We start from the raw sequence: 22979 nt of genomic DNA, 5'->3' as shown, positions 1-22979 counted from the left end.
AAATTAACCACATGGGGGTTTTTATAGCTGTAAAAAATAATAAGACTACTTGGCTGTATTGCACATAGGCAATAAAATTAGATTCATTTAGATCCCTTTTAATATGAGCCTCATTTCAGGCTGTAAGCAAGAAATGTCCACTGTGCTTTACAAAGGACGACGACTAGAAAAATCAATGCAAACAAATATCCCTTTTTTTTCTGATTTACCATTTATCATGAGAGATGACAAACAAATGAAGTCTCCTCTGAGTCTGAGCGTAGTTGTATTAGCATTTTGCTAGTACCAGGCAGTATACAAAAACAGCCATCACGTGTGACACCTCCAACACCTACAGGTAGCTGTTTTAGGGGCACATCCTGGTTTGTGGTGAAACAGGTTTAACTCAGCCAGCCTCTTGTACCTGCTCAGTGATATCAGGTTATCATCTCAGTAACTCCAAGGTTGGACTGTCTTGTTCCTATTGCTGACTGGACTGACTGCTCCACCATCCATAAACAGAAGGCATAAAGGTGATTACAAACATAAGAAAGTAGTTTTACATATTGTCTTGCAGTCTTTCCATATAGTCCCTAAGTTCCTTGGAATCACCAAGATTCATATCTTGGCATACCCATTTAATATTATCATCACTGTCAAATAGAATTGAATTAGTGTAGGGGCCTCCATCCTCCGGCAGTATTGTTGTATATGAAGTGAACTTTACTCGCTTCTGCTTTGGCCCAGAAGGATTTATAGGTTCACTTTTAACTTCTTTTTCACAAAGGTACTCAGAAGATCTGAGGATATGATTATGAAGAGTCTTCTGAGAACTCCCATTAAGGAGAAAGTTGCTTTCTTCGAACTGCATTCCTCTGTCAATCATGGTAGTGCACTCCTCTGATGGGAGTGAAATGTCAACTGGGTTTTCCAGCAGTTCAACCTCATTTCCAAGCCAGACCCAATCATGGGAATGGGGGATGTTGCCTTGCTCACTCACAGCAAACCTTTTATGCCTGTACTTCCAAGCAAATGCCACACAGTTAATCAAAAAGACCAAGATTGCTAAGCAGAAAACACACAGCAGGGCATACATGCCAATCTCTAGGTCTGTTAATCCTCTTGAAGTCAATGTGAGATCACTGGGATTGTTTTCTCCTGGTATTTCTACTTGCGTGGGGAAACCTGTGAAGGCAGTTGGGTTAGTCTGGAGCTGGCCATCCTCCAGAGACTCCTGATCAATGGGAGATATGAAAGTTGTGCTTTTGTTTGCATTGTCCTCACTACTGGACATGTCCTCGTGGTTTTTGGACCATTCTTGTGCTGTCCTCTCTTGTTCTGCAGCTTTCTCTATAGAATTGCTTTCATGGCTTTTAAAATCTCTATCCACATCATCAATTTCATTAGTGCTTCCTTTTTGGTCAGCATCTTTTTGACCAAACTTCACTTTGACACTTCCTTTCCCAACAGCCAGAATGCTCTTCCGCTTAGTCTTCTGACACGGCTCACTGATGACCATTTCAATTTTAATCAAAGGTCCTTGCCCGTCCCCTTCTGCCACTACCGCAGGCCATTTGGACTGAAAGTTTTGCTGTGCAGACACTACCATCTCATCCAGAGAAGTGATGGTGATCGAGAAGTCCTTGGAGTCATAGATATCTAATGGCGTCACTGACCCATCACTGAACAAAATCCAAGCGCTGACTATGGCTTCCTGGGGGAGAGAGGATGAGAAAAAATATGTGTGAAAGGTAAGAGAGCACGTATTAGACACTTGGTTTTTTAAGTGTGCTTGACATTGGCAAAATAAATATACAGTTTAACTTTGGTTTATTTTGGTTTTTAAAAAAAGAAAATCAAAATGTCTACTCTGCTTCTCATAATCTTCTTGCAGATTTGTGTTCTCTAGACCACTTAGGCATTGATCTCATTTTCAGGAGCTATCAAAGACATAGTCATCTGAATTTAATAAAAGGTGCCAACAAAAAAAATTTACAATTCTTTTTTTCAGTCCAAATTGAGAATGGGCCTCTTTAAATGGCAGGGACCCATGCTGAAAACAGTAATATTTCCAAAATCCTGATTAATTAATTTTATAAAGGACCTATAATGGGGAAGTTCTGTAATACTGCAGTTCTAATGCCATATTTAATACCATGAGCAGAGCTGTTGTGTCAAAATGGTGATCCCATTCACCCATTGAAACTGTGTTAACAACACATCTCAATGCAATATTTTAAATTCTCTGTCATGCTTTCGAATATACGGTCATGTGAAATATACAAAAGTGACTGTAGTCCTTTCTGGGAACTATAGAAACACTAATCACCATTTACTAAGGTTGTTTTGACCAAAGCAATTTGTCTTGTTACTGCAAATTGCTATTGCTAAAAAGTTACACTTTCTCTAGTGATATAGAGTCTCAATTCTGTAACAAATACAATGAAAACACATATGTAATTTATTCTGTGGTTTTATTGAAAGCTAGTTAATTCCTCAGATTATGTGGTTCAAAGCAAGCACAAACTCATCAGATTTCAGTGATACAAATCATGAAAACTTCTGTACATGCAGCCAAAAGGTTCTTTTGGCTGAACTGTCTTTGTGAGACTGTGAAGTCATGGGGTTTCTGCCTCCGCCTACATAGCTAAGCCATATTTCCCCGCAGAAAAAGTGTATTGAGGGGCATGTATGTGCTTTCTACAACAATATGCATGCAGAGACACATCCATCCCTTTCCCTGTGCTGCACAGGTCTCCAAAGTAGTTCTGAAAAGTGTAGTGGTCATTCTGTGTGGGTGTTTGCACCTGTAGGAGTTGGTCACCAAGATGAACAGCCTTCACTGTGTGAAGTTACTGCTTTCACAAAGCCATATGTTATACGTGCTGTCTAAAATTTACAGCAAGTAGCTTTTCCCTAGCTTCTGACAAAGCACCGTAAACAAATAAATTAATTCCATATACTACTTTGGATCATACCTGTTTCGGAGTATGAAGGATATCATATGCAGAGGTGGTAGAAACAATAGCTCTCTTATTTCCTTTGCTGATTTGTAAGGAGACGGACAAGCCTGAAACTAGTTGTACGCCCAGATCTGTGATGGTTACGCGGTCATCTAGAACTATCACTGTCTTCTCTGCCAAGATGGAATCGGAAAGAGGTGACAGAACCTTGAAAGAGAAAGCAACGCCCTGCGTGAAAGAGTAACTAACTGTGTTGTAAAGCAAGATTAGACTCTAATTGGCGTAACACTTCGGATTAATCTCAGGTTTGTCACGTCCATGTATAAGCTATAATTGATATTTCCCTCATGACATTACTCTCATTTGCTGCTAAATTACTTTAGTTACAAAAATAATTTAATAAAACAACCAAACACTTCTAAATTGCAGCTTCATCTCAACAATGGAGTATAGATTAAATGGATTTGTTTTTAAAAAAAGTTATCTTTCTGTGATCTATAAAACCTCCTATGAATGCAGCGTAGCACAAGACAGTGTAAGACATTCATTAATGCTGAAGTCAATAAGGGAATAAATAAGTGTACAAAGCCTGGCTGATCGGAACTTGGCCTGATGCCTTGATAGGGACAGAGGACCTGAATGAGATGAAAGGGAGATTTGCAAAAATACTTTGAAAATCCCACTGAGTGCCTGTCTGCATTTTTCAATGCCAAAATAGTGAGTTTGCTCTAAGACTTTGTCTCTAACATGCTCAGAAGGAGACAGTCATCTTTCTACTGATGCCAGAAACAGCTGGTTCAAGCCCAAAATATCTGAGGTGCAATTTGTCAAAACTAACATGAGACATCTACAGTGTCGCTACCTTCTGCTTTTTTATAGTCAGTGGAGTGAAAGAGACATTTTAAGGGCAGAAATCCTTTGTCCTCTGTCTGATGTTTGGTTTAGGCCGAAAGGAGCTGAGCCCTAAAAGTGCCTGTTTCTTTGTGTTAACTACAAAGGACGCAGTGTGACTGGAACATTATGGATGCTTACAGTTAATAAGAAGAGCCTATATGCTTGTATACCTTTATTTTGTGAACATAAAGGGATTAATTTTTCAAAGATGTTTGAACTTATAAAGATGCACGCAGATCTTCGGTAAAATTTCCTAACAGTTAGGTACATAAGGTCCCACTTAAGTAAAAGGAAGGTAGTTGTGTGCACCACGCAACCTGTTTCACTGTTCAGAAAATCTGTGTTTACATGGGTAAAACCCTTCAGAAGTTTCACCTAAAGGTATTTTATGGAAGTGACAAATGGTAAAAATGAAAACCCATTCAAACTTTTTCACATGTCTAGCATGGAATTTTTTTTAAGCTTGATTTTTTTTCTGAGAGCAATTAATTTTATATGATAACTGGCTCTTGTGTCTGCTCTCTCTACAGAAGCTTCAGATACATCTTAGTCTGTACCTGGACCGTGGTGATGCCATGCTCTCGACCCATCAGGACTCGGCCATCTTGAAGTTTAGCGATCTTGGGTTCTTCTACCTTCATGAAATCAGTCACAAGGTCAGTGATGTCAAACTGCCACTCAGAGCCTAGCATATAGATCAAGTGGCCTCCAAACTCAGAGGATTCAGCTACAAACTGTGTGAGGACTCGCACCATGGCATGCTGATACTGAAGGGTACAACCTCTTCCTTTTTTCTCATCATCCTCTTCGTCCTCACTGTCACGGGTAGGCCTGTAAATAGATCCATGTTTGTTATCTGCATTGCCGTGATCTCCCTACAGTACCACAGAGCTTCAGCTAGAAGGTATTTTCAATTAGATTAATGAGATTACCATCATCTGCTACTGAAGAAACAGGAAACATGACTTTGGATGTGTAGGTACTAAATCTGCATGAGATGCTTGTAGAGCTTTTTTGTGCTGTACAATTTAAAAGCTACTGTCACTTGTGTCAGTAAATTATTTGTTTGAGTGGGACCTCCCTGCAACTTGAAAGTATGTCTGCCCTTGCTGAGATTTCAGTGGAACCACCACTTGTTCACCTGTCTCCAACTGGCAGTCACATCTTGCAGAGGGCTAAGGAAAGCTGTGTGAAATGTTTATGAGAGGGCAGTTCTGGAACAAACCCTAGAAGCTCAGTAGGGATGGGAGATGGTTTAGCATCCTTTCCTCCACCCTTGGCCATAACATTTGTATTACTTTGCTCATCTCTTCAAAACTGTTGTAACACGTTTGGGATTCCCTGCTTGGGTACTGCTGCCCCACCTTACCCCACATCTCTGTCTCACAGGTTCAGTAAGCCCTCTGCATTTCAGAAATACACCATGATTTCACCTTAAATCTCATACAGTTTGTGCAAGTGTCTGGTATGTTTGGTCATGTAATGACCACATGGGGCTTCCAAAAAAAAAAAAAAATACACCACCAAACAAATTAGGCACTTAATTTACTGGTCAGGACATGGATTACTCAGATGTACAAACACCATGCCAGACTGGTGAGACTGCTACTCACTCCAGAGAAACAATTGCAGCATTAGACACACTTTTAACATTTTCTATCTGTCCTCCTTGCAAAATATAGCATATGTAAAATATAAAATATAACAGCTTTCCATAGGCTTATATAATGCATCACAGTGATTTGTACACAATAGCAGTGGTGTCACACCTCGCAGATTTTTGCCTGGTTTAATCCTCAGTTTCCCATCTTTGTTGTTGTTGTTGTTGCTACTCTTTATTCCTTGAGACAAACACATGGATTCTCTTATCTCTTTCAATTCAGGTATTAAGTACGAGGTGGTCACACTCATAGTCATTATGCTCCCATGCCGAGGAATTCACTGCTCAGAAATAATTTGCCTTCCTCCTTTGCTTATTTATTGAGCCTGAAGCTACCTTTATAGCAAGGGTGGGAAATACAGGGTAAGCCTCTTATTTTTCACAGTATTTTTAGAAGTAGTTTTGTGTTTACTGTGTTCCTTTATCTTCTCCTTTGAAATACCAGCTATGAAAAACTATTATAAAACAGAATTGCTTGTGTTATAAATTGTTTTATGACAAAGTTGGCAAACAGTAAGCTGAAAACATATCTAAGAAAAGCCCTTATGCTCTTCAGAGTGATAAAAGTCCTGGTATTACAGAATCTAATACACTGGAAATACGTATTCAATGCATCAATTGTTAGCTGAATATATATGTTTGTCCTCAAGTAAATGGTATTTGGTACAGCTTTTTTGCTTTTGTGTGTGTAAAACAAAAGTGTCCATCATTAGTCGCTGAATATTGTTCAATATGAACATAATTGAATAACCACTGAATTGTTAAGAAAAAACCAGGATACTAAAATAGGATTTATATAACACAAAGAACTTAAGTCTTACAGAATTAGTCTAGCTGGGTATTTCAGAGAAATTTCAATTGTCCAGGGTCAATCTGGACTATGAGCTGAAGCAGCCAGTCAGCAAAACAGCTGTAAGGAAAGTACGACAAGGGGGATATTCATAGAACTTACGTGGCCCATGCCTGCTTAGATTGCTTTGGGATTTATAATGGTATAAAAGAGTTTATGAACTCCTTAACGTTCCCACTTCCAATATATTCGTGAATTCTGACCCTCTTCAAGCTCATCTGAACGATAACCCAGCTCTGAATAATCTCAGACTTTGGGAAAACCAAATTTAGCTCTGATATTCCAGGATTTAGCCCTCTTTTAGTAATACAGACAGTAATATTTGTACCTGTGCAGAATTGGAGAAGAATGCGCAGGAGGTCTTCAAGTAAGAAGTACTTATGGGATTTGGGGGAAAAGAGCCACAGAACCAGTGGGAACAAGTTTTCTTACAGGAAAAGAAACACAGAACAAGTGTTCTGTGGCTTGAAGAAAAACTTTCACATGTTCATTCATGCTGACCTAATTTTTCTTACAGAAGTCTGTTTTCTGTTGCTGCTGTATAACCAGATGTTTTACCCAGATCCAATGTGTTACTGTTGTTCATATTTATTTCTGCACTTGTTTCTACTTTCACTGTTTAAAACTTTAGACTACTGGACTGTTCAAGAGGAAATATACTCAAAACAACTTTGACAGAAAAAACTTTTCAACTCCAGTCCCATACAGCTCGGAAATGGGAGTTGTGGGAAGAATGACCAGAGATAAGGAGTGTTACATAAGGGCACAGAGGGAGTGCTCCTGCCCTTATTGCCAGGCTTTGTACTGGGCAGCCAGTACTACCAATCACAAAAAGATGATTCAAATCCAACTCTTTCCTTGTGGTATCTCTAACAAACAAATGTAAGTGCTCCATTCCCTTACAAAAACATTTATAGGTGTTTGTATCTGTATATTTCTCCTTAGGAACAGGAGGTTTCTATTGCGTGCAAATGTGGAACATGAGAAAAGCATCCCTAAACCATGGAGTGGGCGAGGCGCTTTCTTATGTCAGTGGAAAGTAAGAAGAGAGGTGTTTGAATTTCAGTGCAAGCTTTGCAAGTCTGCTTTACCAGGTAACAGCTCAACTACTTTCTTTTTTTTAAACAGCTGATATCCATTTCTGCTTCAAAGTCACAACTCCATGGTTCAGTTAGTAAGTCAGAGCATTTCAGTGTTTTGTCTCCATTGGCCCAACAAAATGTTTGAGACCCTTTGAATTGCATAATTCCCTTTAGAGTCTTAAATGTCTTTTTACAGTGTTCTCGGTATGCTTAAAATCCTTCATTAAGCAGTGAGCTCATTTTCTTTTAAAGACATGTCCTCACGAATACAAGCGATTGCTGCATATTGTGCTTTTTCCCATCTTGGTCATCTCTGAGGTTAGCTCTGGATATCTCTTGGAATCCTTCTTATCCTATTCCTTGATGCTTGGCAAACTTTCTTGGAAGATTTTTTTGTTTTTCTGGAGTGAACCAAGGTTGCCAGAATTACATTTAATTTACATTTTACACAGAGAAAGTCTTTGCCAGTGAGCTGAGTTAACACAGCAGCCCTGTTACTAGGGTGCCTGCTAGCACTGATCTCACCAGTGATCTGTCAACTTTGTATTATAGACACTGTCTGCGAGCAGTTTAAGCACGTCTCTCTTAATTTGCACCACTCTCAAACCAGGCATCAAGTTCTTGGTCTAGATGCTAATTTTCTGTTAAAAAACCCCTAAAGAAATCAGTTTTGCTGTTTTTCAATTTAAAATATTCATTAAATGAGAGTCATGCAAAACATTTGCAATGCCTCTAATTGAAAAAAATCTATGTTGGATACAAAATACAAGCCACTAGAAGCTGACTTAGTGGAAGCTATGGAAATAGGTTGCACATAGCTCCTCTCACAGTTCCAGAAGAAATGCAATTCGGTACCTTTACAGATCTTGAAAATACAGTCTACCTGTTAACAAAAATCTCTATGACCTTATCTCCAAAGGACGTTAATGTCGATTAACTAAAGCAGTGATTTTACAGCGTGTTCAAGCTTGTGTGGATGTTGCCATTCACAAATTGAATGGTGTGAATACAGTCTCCATTTGCCTTAAAGGATGGCTTTCTGAGTGGCAGCACTCACACAGAGGTTTAACTAAGGCAGTTTATTTTTTTTCCTTCATTTAACTTGGGCTAACTTTCCTGCTTTTTTCTCTAGTACTAGAGAGGACCAAAGCAGAGCTACCACCTAATTAACCATGAGTTCAACAGACTGCATTCACAAACAATACCATGTCTGGCTTAACTGTTTCATAGGTTTTGAAGGTTCATGCTACTCAGAGGTTTGCAGTCACCATGACTTAGGAATGGCTTTGTCAGCTGTTGTTCACTAAGCCCAGATGCTGGTAAAGGTCCAGTAAATGATGTGCCTGACACTGAAGCATATGCTGGAGTCATACTGTGTGATGTCTGCCTCCCTGGGAGCCTCATGAAAACAATGTGCTCTTGCTAGTTGCAAATATTTACTTAAATTAAATTTCCAGCTTGTTCTGTGAGACTGTAGCCATGCAATTCCAATTAATGCAAGCTGAAACCATGCATCAAATGTGAATGGCTGTGCATAGAGCTAGTGTAGGAACTTAAAGAAAGTAATTATTTTGCAGATGCATGAGGAATCATGATAAATGTTCTTGTTAGACTAGCAGAGTCTGCCTGGACCTCTTCTAGTTCTAATATTTGACTTTAATTTAAATATACACTTTTCGTTTGCTGAGACTGTGGGCTGTTCAGCAGCCCCTTGCAGGCGCAGAGTTTCTGTTAGCACACGTGTGTTCGAGGACCGCGTACCATGCATTAGTCATGAGGTGATCCATGAGCTGACTTGCATTTGGAAAGGGAGGCTCCCCATTTCTGCAGTAGCACACACCATAGATCAAGTTCTCCTCTGGATAATAAAAAAGGTTTGCCATATATTTACAGACTGATCTGGTAAATCGTACTGCTCTTACACAGGGGAGGCTATTTTTCTTTCCAGTTTCTGGCATAAAAGTAGCCTGGTTTCTCTCTCTGTTCCTCTGGCAAGTTCGTGCTCTTAGAGCAGTTCAGACCAGGTGAAACCCGACACAGTTCAAACTGAGCTAGGCATGTGGCGTTTGTAAAACGTTTGTAAGGACCCTGGTTTCTTCATTGCTTTGTGGAAATTATTCAAGAAGTTAGGTAAGCAAACACGTCTGTAATTACATGTATTTTACAGTTACAAACATGACAGTGTTTATAGGGAGAAGCAATGCACTTTATTAGATCAACAAACACCACTGGAAAGAGCAGGTGTGATTTGGGGCATATAAACACTTCTTCAGGGCTGAAATAGAAGCAGCTATATTCAGATGAAGGACAGCCACGCTGAGGCATTAGTTTCACAAGCATTGCTTTTGTCGACAGCACCAATAAAAAACATTTAAAAGATTATTGTAAACCCAGTTATTCTTTGCTGTCTGGCTGAGCCCCTCAGAAAACTGAACCAGCACAGCCACGCTGAGCATGCAGGAACGAGGCAGCGGGAGCCAGAGGAGATGAAGGAATGTTTGGAGGTTGCTGAAGTGTCTCAGTCCCTATAAAATAATGCTCAGGAACTTTACCTTCTGTATATTGATGAATTATTTTATAGCAATATTTGGGTTTTTGCAGAGAAGACAAGGGAGTGGTGTGAAGATACCAACCCTAGTGGGCAGGAGGAGAGCAGAAAATTGTTTTGTCTGGGGTGAGGTGAGGAATGAAGAAGACACATCACAATCCTTCCCTGACTAAACCTGAGGACAGTGATATAGTTTCAGTTGACCTGTGGGCCGCATGTGACTGAACCTAAATTAAAGACTGCCTAAGCCTGTTGGCAGGGATTTTAGAAAGAATCCACCATAAAAACTCCCCATGTTTAAGATTTGGAGCAGCATGTAGCTATGAAGGAAATCCAGGTATAAGCAGATCAAAAATTAAAGAGGAAAATAAAATAAAAATTTTTAAAAAAGGAAAAGCCACTAAATTGCAGGTAAACCCCATCCAAATCTAAAAATAAAGCAAATGTAAAAACCTTATGTACAAAGTAAATGTCAGAGCGAGCACAACTAATGCTAGTCCTAGACTGCCTATGGATTTAGAATACCCCACAAAGTTAAAAATCCCCAGGAATGTTCCATAAAACAAGAGATAATTTATTTCCAGTTGAAACCTTTCCTATTCCCACAGGCATGGACTGCTGACACACAGTGTCATAAACTACCAGCTGCAATTCTGGGGAATGACACAGTGTCCATACTTTCTCTTCCACCCTTCACAGAAAACGTTCGCTGAAGATGTGCCAGCCGTTCAGATGCAATCTGAGCAGCAGCAAACTCGTACAGCTTGCCAGCTTGCGAACAGAGCAGACTCTCAGACCATTATCTTTATTTCAGCTGGCCAAATAAATCAGAACTAGACACCAGGGGGTAAATTTCCAGCACTGCGTGTAATGGGTTTGAAGTCAGAATGTCCACGACCGTTAACCACAGTTGAATGTCTAACTCACTGAGCTTGCTGCTGAAAGTTTACTCCTGTAATAAACACCAACAGCCTAATCCTGCAGCCTTTTACTCAGCGAATTCTACACTGGTTTTAGCAGGAGCTGCGCCTAAGGGAGCGTCACAGCACTAGGCACATTAAAGGCAGAAGAAGGTAAGTAATTGAAACTTTAAGCAGCCGGCATATGTTCATTCATCATCTAGCACTTCTCTTCCTGCCCCAAATGGCAACTTTGCACTGAATCAAACACACAAATTTCTCTTGTGCTGATCCTCATCACCTCTTCTGTTATAGCCAGAAAGAAAATGTCCACACAGTGAAGATGTAACTCAGTCCCCTTCTTTGGAGCTCATTATCTGAGTGTCCTGTAAATCGTGTCCTATTACCCTTAGTTTTATGCCCTCATAAAGTGTTAGACAGTTCCACTCCACTGCTGCCTGTTTGGGCTCTTTAAGGCTCTTCAATAGCGGAGACATTCTCCTGGGCAAGTGGAGTGCTTTCGCTAGAACTGTCACAGTGTTTAGCGCTACAGTAACTGCTGCCAGAAATGCTTTTTCCCTGTACAATAAATTTGAGCCGGTGTCATGCCTTGTTCTCCAGTAGTATTTTTCAACTTAGCCTAAAATCCACCAATATAGCACTGTTCCTGGAAGTTCTTAATCTTGCAAATTGTCCAAATTACAGTTATTCTAGAATGGGTATTTTCAGTAGAGAATAATGGGAACAGAACTCAAAATCCAGACCCCCCTCCCCCTCCTTTTTTGTCCCCCATCCACATTTGTCCTGGTAATCTGTTCATCAGAATGTCACCTTCAATAGGAGCCTAAGTGTGTTTTTTACCTAATTTAGACCTGCTACGTAACACTTCAGCCAGGTCTGTTGTACAGTGAATCTGTACAGAGACTGAATAATCATCCAAATTCAAGGAATCACAGAATGGTTTGGGCTCAAAGGGACCTTTGAACATCATCTAGTCCAACCTCCCTACCAGTGCCCGGTGACCTGACTCCCTTCTGGGACCTATTTTATTTAGCACTGTAGACAGAAACTGCTGAACTGTTGGCAGAGCTGACTGTCGCGCACACACACAATGTTACATGCAGGATGGGAGAAGACCAGGTTCTTTTCCTCAGATTTGCACATCATTGTGTATGGTACAGTTTCCTGAGATAGTGTGGAATTGATTAAATGCTCCAGGCAAAGCCACTGACTTTATAGATCCAGATAAAATGTAGCCTACTGACATAATTTGTGCATGTTATAATGAAGGCTAAGACAGACTGTAAAGCTAATTTTAAACAGGAGAGTTTAGATTCTGAGAAATACTCTAAAAATTTGTTGTGTTCTATAATCAGATGCCCTGGACGTGTATCTGGACTGTGCCAATGCTGTAAGCGTACCTTTTATTGGAGGTGACCGGTATCCTCCAGCCCTTGATCTGGCTGAGCTCTGTATCAGAGATCTCTATCTGCAGCGGGAGCCTTGGAACCCAGACCGTCACTTCTAATTGGGTAGTGAAATGCTGGTAAGTGAAGTTAACAATAGTATCCACTTTGCTTTTCATTTCCTTGCCATTAACGAAGATGGAGTCACATCTGTCAGAAACCTTTAAAAAAGAAAAAGAAAAAAAAAGATTAATTAGGAAATGAATAAAAGTTCCTGAGGAAGCAGGAGGAATGATACATCAGTCCAAAGACAACACTGATAATGTGAGTCATGCATATTGTATTTTCAGTTTTCTAATTAGTAGCAAACAGTGATAAATGGACCCCAGGGAAACAGTCTGCTTTCCTCAGTGGATACTGCTCAAACTACAAAAAGAATTTAGCGGTTATGTAACCCATGTGAATATTTTATACTAGGCAAATTAAACTCTTCATGAATCAAACTCCATGTGCATCAAAGTTAATGTTTACAACTTGCTTAAAGAACCTGGAAAAAATGGGGCCATATGTTAGTAAGAAAAAGACTGACTCAGAACCATAAAACAGAATCCTTTCTTTTTTTCCTTGAGCACTACAATGCTGAAAGAGAAAGATCCCCTTATGGCTCATGAGCAGAAGTGCAGGCGAAGCATTAATTTTTAGAACTTGCAAAGCATTAATTTTTAGGACTTCTCAGTAATTGTTTTAGCAAAATGTATTTGTAGTTGCTTTGTGACATTATATGAAATTACTGACAAAATTAGCACACGGGCTCTATACTACAGCTCATCTACCCTCTTGGTCACAGGGATCCTTTGGCACAAAATCAAGGTCCTGAGCACAGATCCTGTTTATATACAGAACATGACACAGCAACGCATTTGACCTGCATCCTGGAAAGACGGAACTCCTTCATGAGGTATGGAGTTTTTTTTAATACATTTATGAATGTGTGTGCACGCATATACTTTATATATACATATATACACGCATGTAGATTAATCTGTAACATGTTTATGTATATGTATGCACACGGATATATGTACGTGTATTTGTATCTATATACAGGTTTGCATTCTGCTTTGAAGCAAGAGAGAGGTGATAAGTCTCCAGCAGAGTCCATGTATTGTGGTTTTAATCTTTTAAAACCATGGCTTATGAGATGTAGTTGTGTTACTGAAATGTTCTCTTGTCAGGACTGTTGTGTGTCATGTTGTATAATGTATTGGGACTTAGATCTGAGGAGATTCCAGCTAAGACAGTGATTAAATTCTGGTTTACTGGAGTTACTGAGATAACTCGTGTAGCCTTCAGTGGGGAATATGCTGAAACACAGGTTGGTTTTGCTCTGCAAATGTACCTCAAATCTTTTCTGATATTAACAGGAATTAGGGGTTACCTAATGAGACAAGAAAAATTACAGAAAATGTGTAGCAGCCTTTTTTTTTTTTTCTCAAAGGGAGTCTTCACATATGACTTTGAAATTAAGTTTGTCTTGCTTTAAATCTCATACGGAATAACATAATTTTTCTCTTAAGCTCTAATGTGGTATATTGCTGTTAGATGGACAGCACCTGAGTGCTGCTATCGTATGGGGCACATTAAATAACAAAATTTTGCATAAATGGCTCTCAATGCTTTTAAGATTTATCGGCAAGTTGCCTAAGAATCAGCTACTTCAGAAGCAAAAGAATACAAGAAACCTTTATGCAAGTCATTCGGTGAGAAGTTTGACTTCTAGAATTATTGTGACAACATTGAAAATTATGGCAACTCTCAAGCCAAGCATGGAAGGAGAAACATTTGGGAAACATCGTGCCAGTTGATCTGTTGGTACCTATCCTCTGAACATCGACCGAACCAAATGACTGTTTCACGCTTAGTGAGGCCACGCAGACAGACTTTTCAGATTGTCCCTTCTATAACATCACTGAACAACTAGCATCATTCTCTTTTACTGCTTATTATTAGGTAATAGCTTTGCTAAAAATATTGTCACATGCCTGGAGATTTTTGTGAGAAAAGCTGATGGTTTTCTCTCCATATGCAATACCCGTATATAATGTAAAAGAGCTGCACTTCCACATTTGACATTTTCAAATCAGCTTCTCAAATCTTAACCAGTGTACTGAAATGACAATCAGTTGTTTTTTTACAAAGGGACTAAAGCAGGCTGTGAGGGATGGGGCAAAGGAAACTAAGTCACTCTTCTGGAGAGAATACTCCTTCCATGCTTAATGAGTACAATAATTAAAAAAAAAAAATAAAAACAACAAACCTAGCTATCTGATAAAGAGCTTGCAATGGACTCCAGGCTCAGGAGTACCACAAATGAGATGGCGCATACTCGGAATCTTTGTTTCCCCCTCATAATGTGACACAAGCGTCTCTGGAAAGTTTAAGCACATTAATCAAGCCCATTAATTGAATGAGCAGTTGAGATTCTAAATCATAAAGCCTACATCTAGGGAGTTTTGTGAGAATTAATGCAAGACAGAAATAATTAAGAAAACTCAAAGAGGGAGGGATAAACATCAAGATCGGATCAGGGGAATAACTAATATCTGACATGACAGTGGCTAATATTTTAGATTCTCTTCTTGCTGCTTAAAATTTTCTTGTCAGCAGGCAAGAAAGGTGCTAAATTAAGGAACTGAAAGATGGAATTTAATTGTAGCTGTAAAAATTTCAGGCTAGGCTTACAAACTTCATAGATTATATGTCTAGACAGAGACAGTCAGAAACCATTTATATACTGACCGAGAGGTAAGTATAAATCAGTATATATAATTATGCTAAAGAAGTTACTCAGTGGCTTCATGTAGAGTTCAGAGCTCATGTTTCACTTAAGTGTATCTTCCAGAAAATAATCCAGCCTTGATAAGACAACGTGAAGAGAGATGGTGTTGTTTCAGTTCTCCATCTGGAATTTGGGTTTGCTCTACTAGGTACAAGCAAACCAAAGAATGTAAAGGGAAATTAAGTTTGTGCAAAAAAGGATGAAAATCACAGCAATCAGCTGAATCCATCCGAATCCCGTGATGAAATATGTGAAACCATGACCACTGTTAACCATTCAGGCTAGACTGAACCTCACCTGAGGAAGCCTCTCTGTGTTACACTCCTGTGCATTTAATCACTGCCATATTTCCTGCACTACACCTTACAGCAGTTGTTAGTTGAAAGTACATTTGGTTCATCTGAAGGAAATGAGAACCTTGAGCATGTATAGAAAATGCCCAGCTGGCTGATGGCCTACAGCGAATGTTCCCCTTCACTCTCTCCCTTTGTAAGTCTGCCCCAAACTTTTCTAGTCACAGTCTGACTTCCAGAAGTGGCTTGTGATGCTGCTGGAAGGGGAACTCATCTGACCTGCTGCTGCAGTTTGGGGAGGGAATGCCTGTGTGCATCAGCAAGCACTCCGGTTCACCGTGGGGCAAGCGCTGGTGCAGCAGGGAGGCACAGGCAGAGTTACATTAGCAGGCGACTTAACGCACAGATTTCTTTTGAGCTGCTGGTTCTGAAGGAACAAAGACGGAAAATGCAGTGAAATCTGTCCTGCAAACACTACACGGTGAGAAGACACAGCAAAAACTTACAGCTGCCACCCTCTCATCTAAAATGCACAGATCAAGACTTGTTTTGTTAAAAGAGTCAGTCACCATCCATTGTCAGCCGCCTGACAGAAAGTGCTGTTTGAGACAGTTTGCAACCAGGAGAGCAGGACGGCCGGCGAAGTGCTCTAGTACGCAGGTCAAGAGAAAGAGAGCTGCAATTAACCTCTCCGGGCTTTGAAGCAAGTGGTTGGCTCCAATCCCCACAAGTAATTGTAAAAAAAACACAATTTCCCTGTACAGCTTGTCACAGCCTCCTCATTTGAGACTAATCCAGTACAAAAGTAGCCAGCAGTCCAAAAGAGTAATTGGGAAACCATTCGATGTTCGGGGTCAGCAAAGGTTTACCTTGGGTGAACAGGTAAAACAGAGGGAATGTGAACTGACAAGGAAACAAATAATACCTTCTGCGTGGTTCATCTTTACAGCTTTGCATGTAGGTTTGATTCTAAATTTCATACTTTACCCTCAGCTTTCAGGTCATTCTGCAAGGAGACCGAATGAGAGAGAGGTAAGAGAAAACCATTGCAATCCTTGTGCCTGTTAACCGCTCAGGAGTTTTTTGGTTAAACAAGACTTTGCTGCTGAATGCTTTCTTGGCACAACCTTTATTTTCCCCGTCACTCTCTTGTGTGGGAGGAGAGAGTAAGATGACTTCAGGAGAGTCCTTCCACACAGGCATCTCCAGTCAGCAGCACCTCAGGGCTTTCCCACTGCTCCACGTTCATCTTTATTCACCTTCATGGTGTTTTTCTTCTGCCTCTTGCATCTTTTTATATGGCCACAGCATGGCTGTATGAGGTTTTTCTCTGGTTTGGATTATTTTGAACTTTATTTTTATTGTTGCTACATGTTTGCTTTAGAAGCACAGTCTGAAATTATTTCCTCAGCCTGAGGACTCTGGCTCAGTGTTTGGGTAGTAGTTGAAGACGAAAAGAAGGATTATTCTTCTTCCTCTTCTTTCTCCCTCTTTCAAACAGCTGCTTACCTCTCTGCCTTCACTAGCTCCCGTCCCCTTACGCGCTGTGCACCACCTCAAGCCATTGCTGGAGCCTCTCCTAAACCAACACAGGGACGGAAAGATATGCCTCGTGTCTTGAGGCAAATAAACAAAGGGTTTTCCCAGACCCTTTTCAGCTAAGAAATACTGTTTTTATTCAAATTCAGAACTATGCCTGATAGTAGTCAGTCTAGAAATGTCAGAGTTCCAGTTTTGGCTGCGGTGCTGTGTTATGTCATGACACATTAATTATTCTAGTGCACAATATCTGTCCATATGCACATGTCAAGTGACAACATAAAAGTAGAAATTTTCATTAGATTTTATTTCCCTTTTAAAATTAAAACTAATTGGCCAAGGTTGAATTACAATTCTGCTCCAGAGCAACATATTCTCCTGCCGGGCTCGTGTGGCAGAGACAGTCTGGTGTCCCACCCTGTTAACTGCACGCAAACCTCTGCAAAGCCCTTCTGGGCCAACTCACGAGACCCATGATTCCTGTACAGGTGGCAGTGCTGCAGTGAGAAGTTGTCGTGGCCACCACGACCCAGCGAGGTGAGCAGCACCCTGTGAGGACGAGACATTGCCCTCGCCTCTGACACCCTGCAGCAATGCGGTGCAACTTGCGAAGCAGTCCTTGCATTGTACCTATCAAAGCATTGTCTGTGGCCTGGGAGGCCTAACAATGCATTTATTTCAGTGTCTGCCACAAGCAGGGATTCTTCTATGCAGTTAATTCTGGCAATAGTTCTGCTTCCCCCTGCCCCAGCTAATTACGTGTACTGGCGTCTGCAGATACTGGCTCCAAGCAATTTGAGGCAAATGGTAGATTAAGAACATACAGAGTAAAGGATGGCAAATGACATGATGTTGAAATTGAAACTAATGAAAACAGAAGTTTTATTCCCTTTTAATTTTAGACATGTGCGGAATAGTCTTGGAAGTGTCATTTTTGAAACATTCTTTTCATGTTAATTTGTTTTTATTGGCAAGTCAGTTCTCCAAGTACTGTTCTCTGGAATAGCTGCTGTAGTTTCAGATATAAGTGTTGGCTATGGGAATCCCTCGAGATACATTCCAAGGTTTGTTTCCTACTTAGAAACAATAGCAAGAGTTTAAGTCAAGTACTCCCCATCCCATGTGTTCGATATGTGTTTGCTTTTCATCTTATTAGTGAATAATAATGTTAGACAAGAACAGTATACAGACTGCATGATTCAATGATAGTCCAATAGTTATACTTAGAAATATGAATATAATTATTTTTTTCCCTCCTTATTACCAGGTCTCACTGGAGAAAATGTAAAAACTGAATATGTCAAGATGAGCCTGAAGCATTTCCAATGCTCTACATCTTAAATTGCAACGTCTACCGAGAAGAAAACCACGCACTTCTACATGGAAAACAAGAGGTACCCCTAACCTTCTTGTTTGGGGAACTTGGATTGGGGCAGAAAAGTTGATCCCCTCAGCACTGTGGTATCCTCTAACAACAGGCAGTCACATCATCTGTCAGGAAGAATATTGCTGGGTTTGGGTCAGTTATTTTCAGATACTGTTCTTTTTTTAATTGCCCAAAGTCTTGATCTTACAACTGTTGAAGGCAATCCAGTGGAATTAAGTGGAGAACGATTGAGCATCAAAGGCCAGAGTTTCAGAGGTTAGCAGGCATTTAACCAGGTAGGTGATTTCCAAAACCACAGGAATGAATCCATTGGGAAATCCAGCCCATTTTGCAATTACCATTTTGTAATGGTCATGCTTCCCAGTTTTATTGTTCTAAAGGCTGAAGGTGGGAGATTCAAAATTCATGTCTGACTTCAAGTTTCTCTCACTAAGAGACAGAAGCACAGTCTGACAACTACTTGCTTTGGAACTGAGCCAGTAGTGGGAGCACCAGTGCTTCAGCACTCAGCCCAACCCAGACCCAGTTTGAGCCCCCTAAGAACAATCCCCAGTGCACAGAGAACATCAGAGGTACAGATAATAACAATATCTGTGTTTGCCAGACTGAGCCTATCCTGAAGACTACTTATGGCAGTGGTACAAAATACCAAGTGCAGTTTATACTCAGGTCTGACATGTAATGACGAGGAGTCAGAACCACGATTGAAAGGAAAACCCTTTGTCCAGGAAAGCAAAGATTGGCAAACCAGATTAATAAACTGAAGTGCCATGTGTCAAAGAGACCAGAAAAACACGATGGTGTGAGCGGTAGGCTTGTGGAGGGGATTATCAATTACACAGATGCACAGAGCTCCACCTGCACAACATGAAACTGTTTCAATAGCAGCTCCGCAGCAATTAGTGTTAGAGTTAGCGATACCCTATTGTTTTATTGAAGAGGCCTCTGCTCGTTTTCTCTGTAGATGTCCCTATTTAACGCTACTGATGAAGAGAAGCAGGATATTGGGGGAGGATGGAGATCAGACTAGGTATAGCTAGCAATGATGTGAATGGGTATTTGAAGTTTTAGAGTGGTTTTACCTTTTAACCTCCATTCAAATGCACTGAACTAGAGGGAAGGACAGCATGGAAGACATTAACATTTTGGTTTAACAATAGAGACAATTGCTGTGGCTTAGAAAAGGTGCAATGATCCATGAATGTACAACGAGAATTTAAAAACCTGCCGTACTGAATGAAGTGTGCACTATTCAAAAACTGTTGATCTATGCAAAATTATTAAACAACACATGAGCTCTGCCAGGATTTCAGTCCCAGGTGCAGAGCAGCTGCTCTCATTTCACTTTCCGGCATGCTGCGCAGGGGCGTTCCTGCTGGAGATGATAAGTTTGGCGGGTGCACAGGTTGAAAGGGGAGGACCAAAGAAGGTGGGTGTGCTTTCAGACTCCAGCCTGCTGCTTGGCCTGGCATAATTCAGGCTCAGTAATAACTGCTGTGCATCCACGGCGGTGGTGCAGCTGCTAGGAAGGGCAGATGCTCTGGCATCTCCTTCTTATTGATTATGTAGAGTGAATGCTGCGAGTGACTGGGGGCAGCTAATAGCAGTACATGGTGGCTGCCGGAATATTCTCTGCTCCATGTATCAAGTTCCTTTACTAATCAGCTAAGCTTTTAATTGCACTTTTTCTACAAAAATCAAGCTGAGGAATTCAGTTGGAATTAAGAATTACTGTTTCTGCTCTCCCTGCTGATTTATCATTCACTATGTGCAGATTAAGGAAAAGAGATAATCTTCCTTAGGTCAGATCAATGGCTGTATTATGGCTGGTGTCTTTGGAAGGTAAGAGAACGCCTTTGTTCCCAGCACCTGCAATAGATAGTGGTTGGTCCATCAGGAACTCTGCTGCACAAGAAGAAATGATGCTTGATACCAATAACTAAAAGATAGTGGTGGCTGTGTTGGTGTTGGTCTTAGCACAGACATTTCCACAGTCGGCTGGGATACCAGATGGGACTCTGCTTTGATGTGTGAAAGAAAAATGGGATGAAACTGGTAGGGGATTCAGCATGCCTTTTTTAGGTTTGCTCCAACACTCATTGAAGTAAAAATGAGAGACTTTCTGCTGATTTACTGGCCTCAGATCAGGATCTTTAAAGGATGTGAAGACTTCACTGTCTAGTGTAATGCAACAGCTGCCAACTGTGACACAAGCTTGGAATAGGGAGATTTTTAGGCAGTGTTTTTGCAGAGGCTGAAGTTCTTTGGTATATCATACTTCAAATTGTTTGGACAAACCGCAGTTATCTCTTGATAGAGCAGCACTTCCACTGCCAGGATGCAGAAGAGCAGGTGCACATGAAACTTACCTCATGTGGTTCAAGCTCATTTAAACCTCATCACAGTTTACGTTTGGGGAAGCTTCAGGAACACTCTTTTTTTTTTTCATTCAACCACTACTTTTGTTGTTAATGAAAACACACGAACCAGAGCTCAGAGCAGGATCTCCTGCTTCCTTTTCCATTTGCAATCACAATTGTGCCAGTTCCATTCTTGCTCCATGAGTTTCTGGTTCTTTTAGGCAATGTAGCATGCAAGTCAGCATGGCTTCTACTTGCCTTGTCACCATGGTGCAGTACCTCTCCTGGGCTAACACCCTTCCCAGATAGGCGTGCTTATCTCCAGACAGACATCTTCATTCTTCGCTCTGAGATAAAGGATCTCTCACCAGCACAAATTCTAAGCGCATGCTTCTCTGAGGTGGCTTTTGCTTAAGTATTTGATCCTTAAACTTCTGCAGATTAGGCATTACCAACACTTCTTTAAGTAAACATCCATGTGCTTCATGTTCATCAGCTGGTATCCCAGAAGGGCTTGGGAGCTGTTTATCTGGTGAAACCCCAGCATATGGTGCCAGCTCTTCTTGCACCAATTCTAATTGCAAACACTGAACCTGTTCTGTAAAAACTGTTAATTAGGTGAAACTAATACATATGTTTGAGCTATAAACTAAGGTGGTTTTTTTTCCCCCCCCCCCCCCCCACTTGCATTACTCACACAAACCACGTTATAGGCTGACAGAATAATTTACACATAGTTGAGAAAAGTAAGAGGGGAGAATATTCAGGCAGATGTAACATACTTGAGTTCCACTGAAGTTCTTTGTAAAATAATGGGCTTTAAAAGTAATCTTCTGTGTACTAAGTAAACTTAGTGTTCATGATTTATGGCTCTAATCCCTGTGACTGAAATTTAAGATCTAAGGCTCCATGAAATTAAAAGAAAAAGAAACAATTACATGCGTATTCATTCAATTTCATGTATCCTTCAATTTTTCCAATGAAAATTTAACAGAGGAAATAGAGGTTTATAAAAAATGTGTACGTGAAAAAAACCAGCATGTCAGTTGTAACTGCTGAAGCTAACCAGCTCTTCTGTGCCTGCTGCTTTCTCAATGCTCCTAGAGAATGCGAGTCACCTCCAGATTTCCTCATTTCCCACAGATGCTAGAATGAGATGCTACAATGCAGTGTATAAAAAGCTCAAGGATGCTAAGTGTGCACATCCCTCCTGCAGGACATCGGCCACTCAGCCCTCCCCAGCTGCACAGAAATGCTGTGGAGTAAATAGGAGGACGCTCACAACGGGGCCACTGCACATAAAGTCCTTGCGCTGCTCCTGGACTACTCCGCAGAGGAAAGGGGCCCTATATGCTGCTTCTCCCACCAAAGGACAACTGCACCCCTTCCCTATGAATGCAGTTTGAATATGTGAAAACTACAACAGCACCGTAAAGCCACAAGCCAGAAGAACACTGGACAGCCAAGCAATAAAGCTCGTGAGCTTCACACAGTATTATGAGTAATGTGTTAAGTCAGGAATGTTAGCCACACTGACCTAGCCTTTAATCTTGTCCCAGTAATGAAAGGATACACCATTCTTATACCAAAAGAACAATAGAAAACCAGAAAAAAATCCAAAAGGAGCTTTTAAATACACAGCAGTACGCTCTTATTTTGTAAAGAAAACTCTGGTCCTATGCCCACATATTAGTGCATCGACATTCATAAGTCTTCCCAGATAGTTTTTAGTCTCTGAGCAACAAATAATCCATTAATTAGTAAAAAAGGAACAAGAGACATTCAGACAGCAAACACAGCCAACAAAAACAGCCCTCAAACCACATTCATTCAGCTAAGTGCTTCAGTAAAATTATTTGGAGAGAATGTCAAGAGCCTTTACCTAAAAAATTCCTTTGCTTCTCTAGTCTTACGAGACTAGACGAAGTCGACTGTTTTATTCATCCAATATACGATGATGCAGAAGATCAGCATTAGGAGAGAGTTCCCTATTCAGTAAATGGAAAAAGCCAAGAGACGTAGATGGATGTAATTAAAGGAATCAAATTTAGATTTATACAAAGACGGTGCAAGTTCCTTGCATATGCAAGATGGTCAAACAATTTCTAGACATTGCTAGATCACGTATCCTATTGCTCTGCATGCACTACAATCCTGCTAATGCTTGTAACGTTAGCACAACACTCAAAATATTTGGTGCTTTCTATGAAAATTCCCATTCCTGAAGTCATATTAGTCTGTGAAAAACTAAATTTTTCAAATGAAAAAAAGCATCTACTT

General features: G+C 40.5%; 1 protein-coding gene across 1 annotated transcript; it reads right to left on the bottom strand.

Moving 5' to 3' along the window:
* Positions 1-538: 538 nt before the first annotated feature.
* On the bottom strand, positions 539-12502 carry LOC104464612 (transmembrane protein 132B-like). The gene is made up of 4 exons (XM_010077373.1): positions 12297-12502; positions 4394-4667; positions 2958-3149; positions 539-1693 (listed from the first exon to the last, which is right to left on the bottom strand). Exons 1-4 carry the CDS (start codon positions 12458-12460, stop codon positions 539-541), a joined length of 1785 nt encoding a protein of 594 aa, XP_010075675.1. The 5' UTR covers positions 12461-12502.
* Between the last annotated feature and the right edge of the window lie 10477 nt (positions 12503-22979).

Source organism: Pterocles gutturalis, unplaced genomic scaffold, assembly GCF_000699245.1.
Source record: "Pterocles gutturalis isolate BGI_N339 unplaced genomic scaffold, ASM69924v1 scaffold40618, whole genome shotgun sequence".
In the NCBI taxonomy this organism is placed as follows: domain Eukaryota; kingdom Metazoa; phylum Chordata; class Aves; order Pterocliformes; family Pteroclidae; genus Pterocles; species Pterocles gutturalis.
This window is presented reverse-complemented; position numbering and strand designations above follow the sequence as displayed.

What these genes read in the sequence shown, in the direction of transcription:
- LOC104464612 (XM_010077373.1), bottom strand. Translation starts at nt 12,460, where the DNA reads ATGAAAAGCAAAGTGGATACTATTGTTAACTTCACTTACCAGCATTTC. An exon ending in CCGGTCACCTCCAATAAAAG is followed by an intron (nt 4,668 to 12,296) that starts GTACGCTTACAG and finishes ATCTATTTACAG; the next exon opens with GCCTACCCGTGACAGTGAGG. An exon ending in TCCTTCATACTCCGAAACAG is followed by an intron (nt 1,694 to 2,957) that starts GTATGATCCAAA and finishes TCTCTCCCCCAG; the next exon opens with GAAGCCATAGTCAGCGCTTG.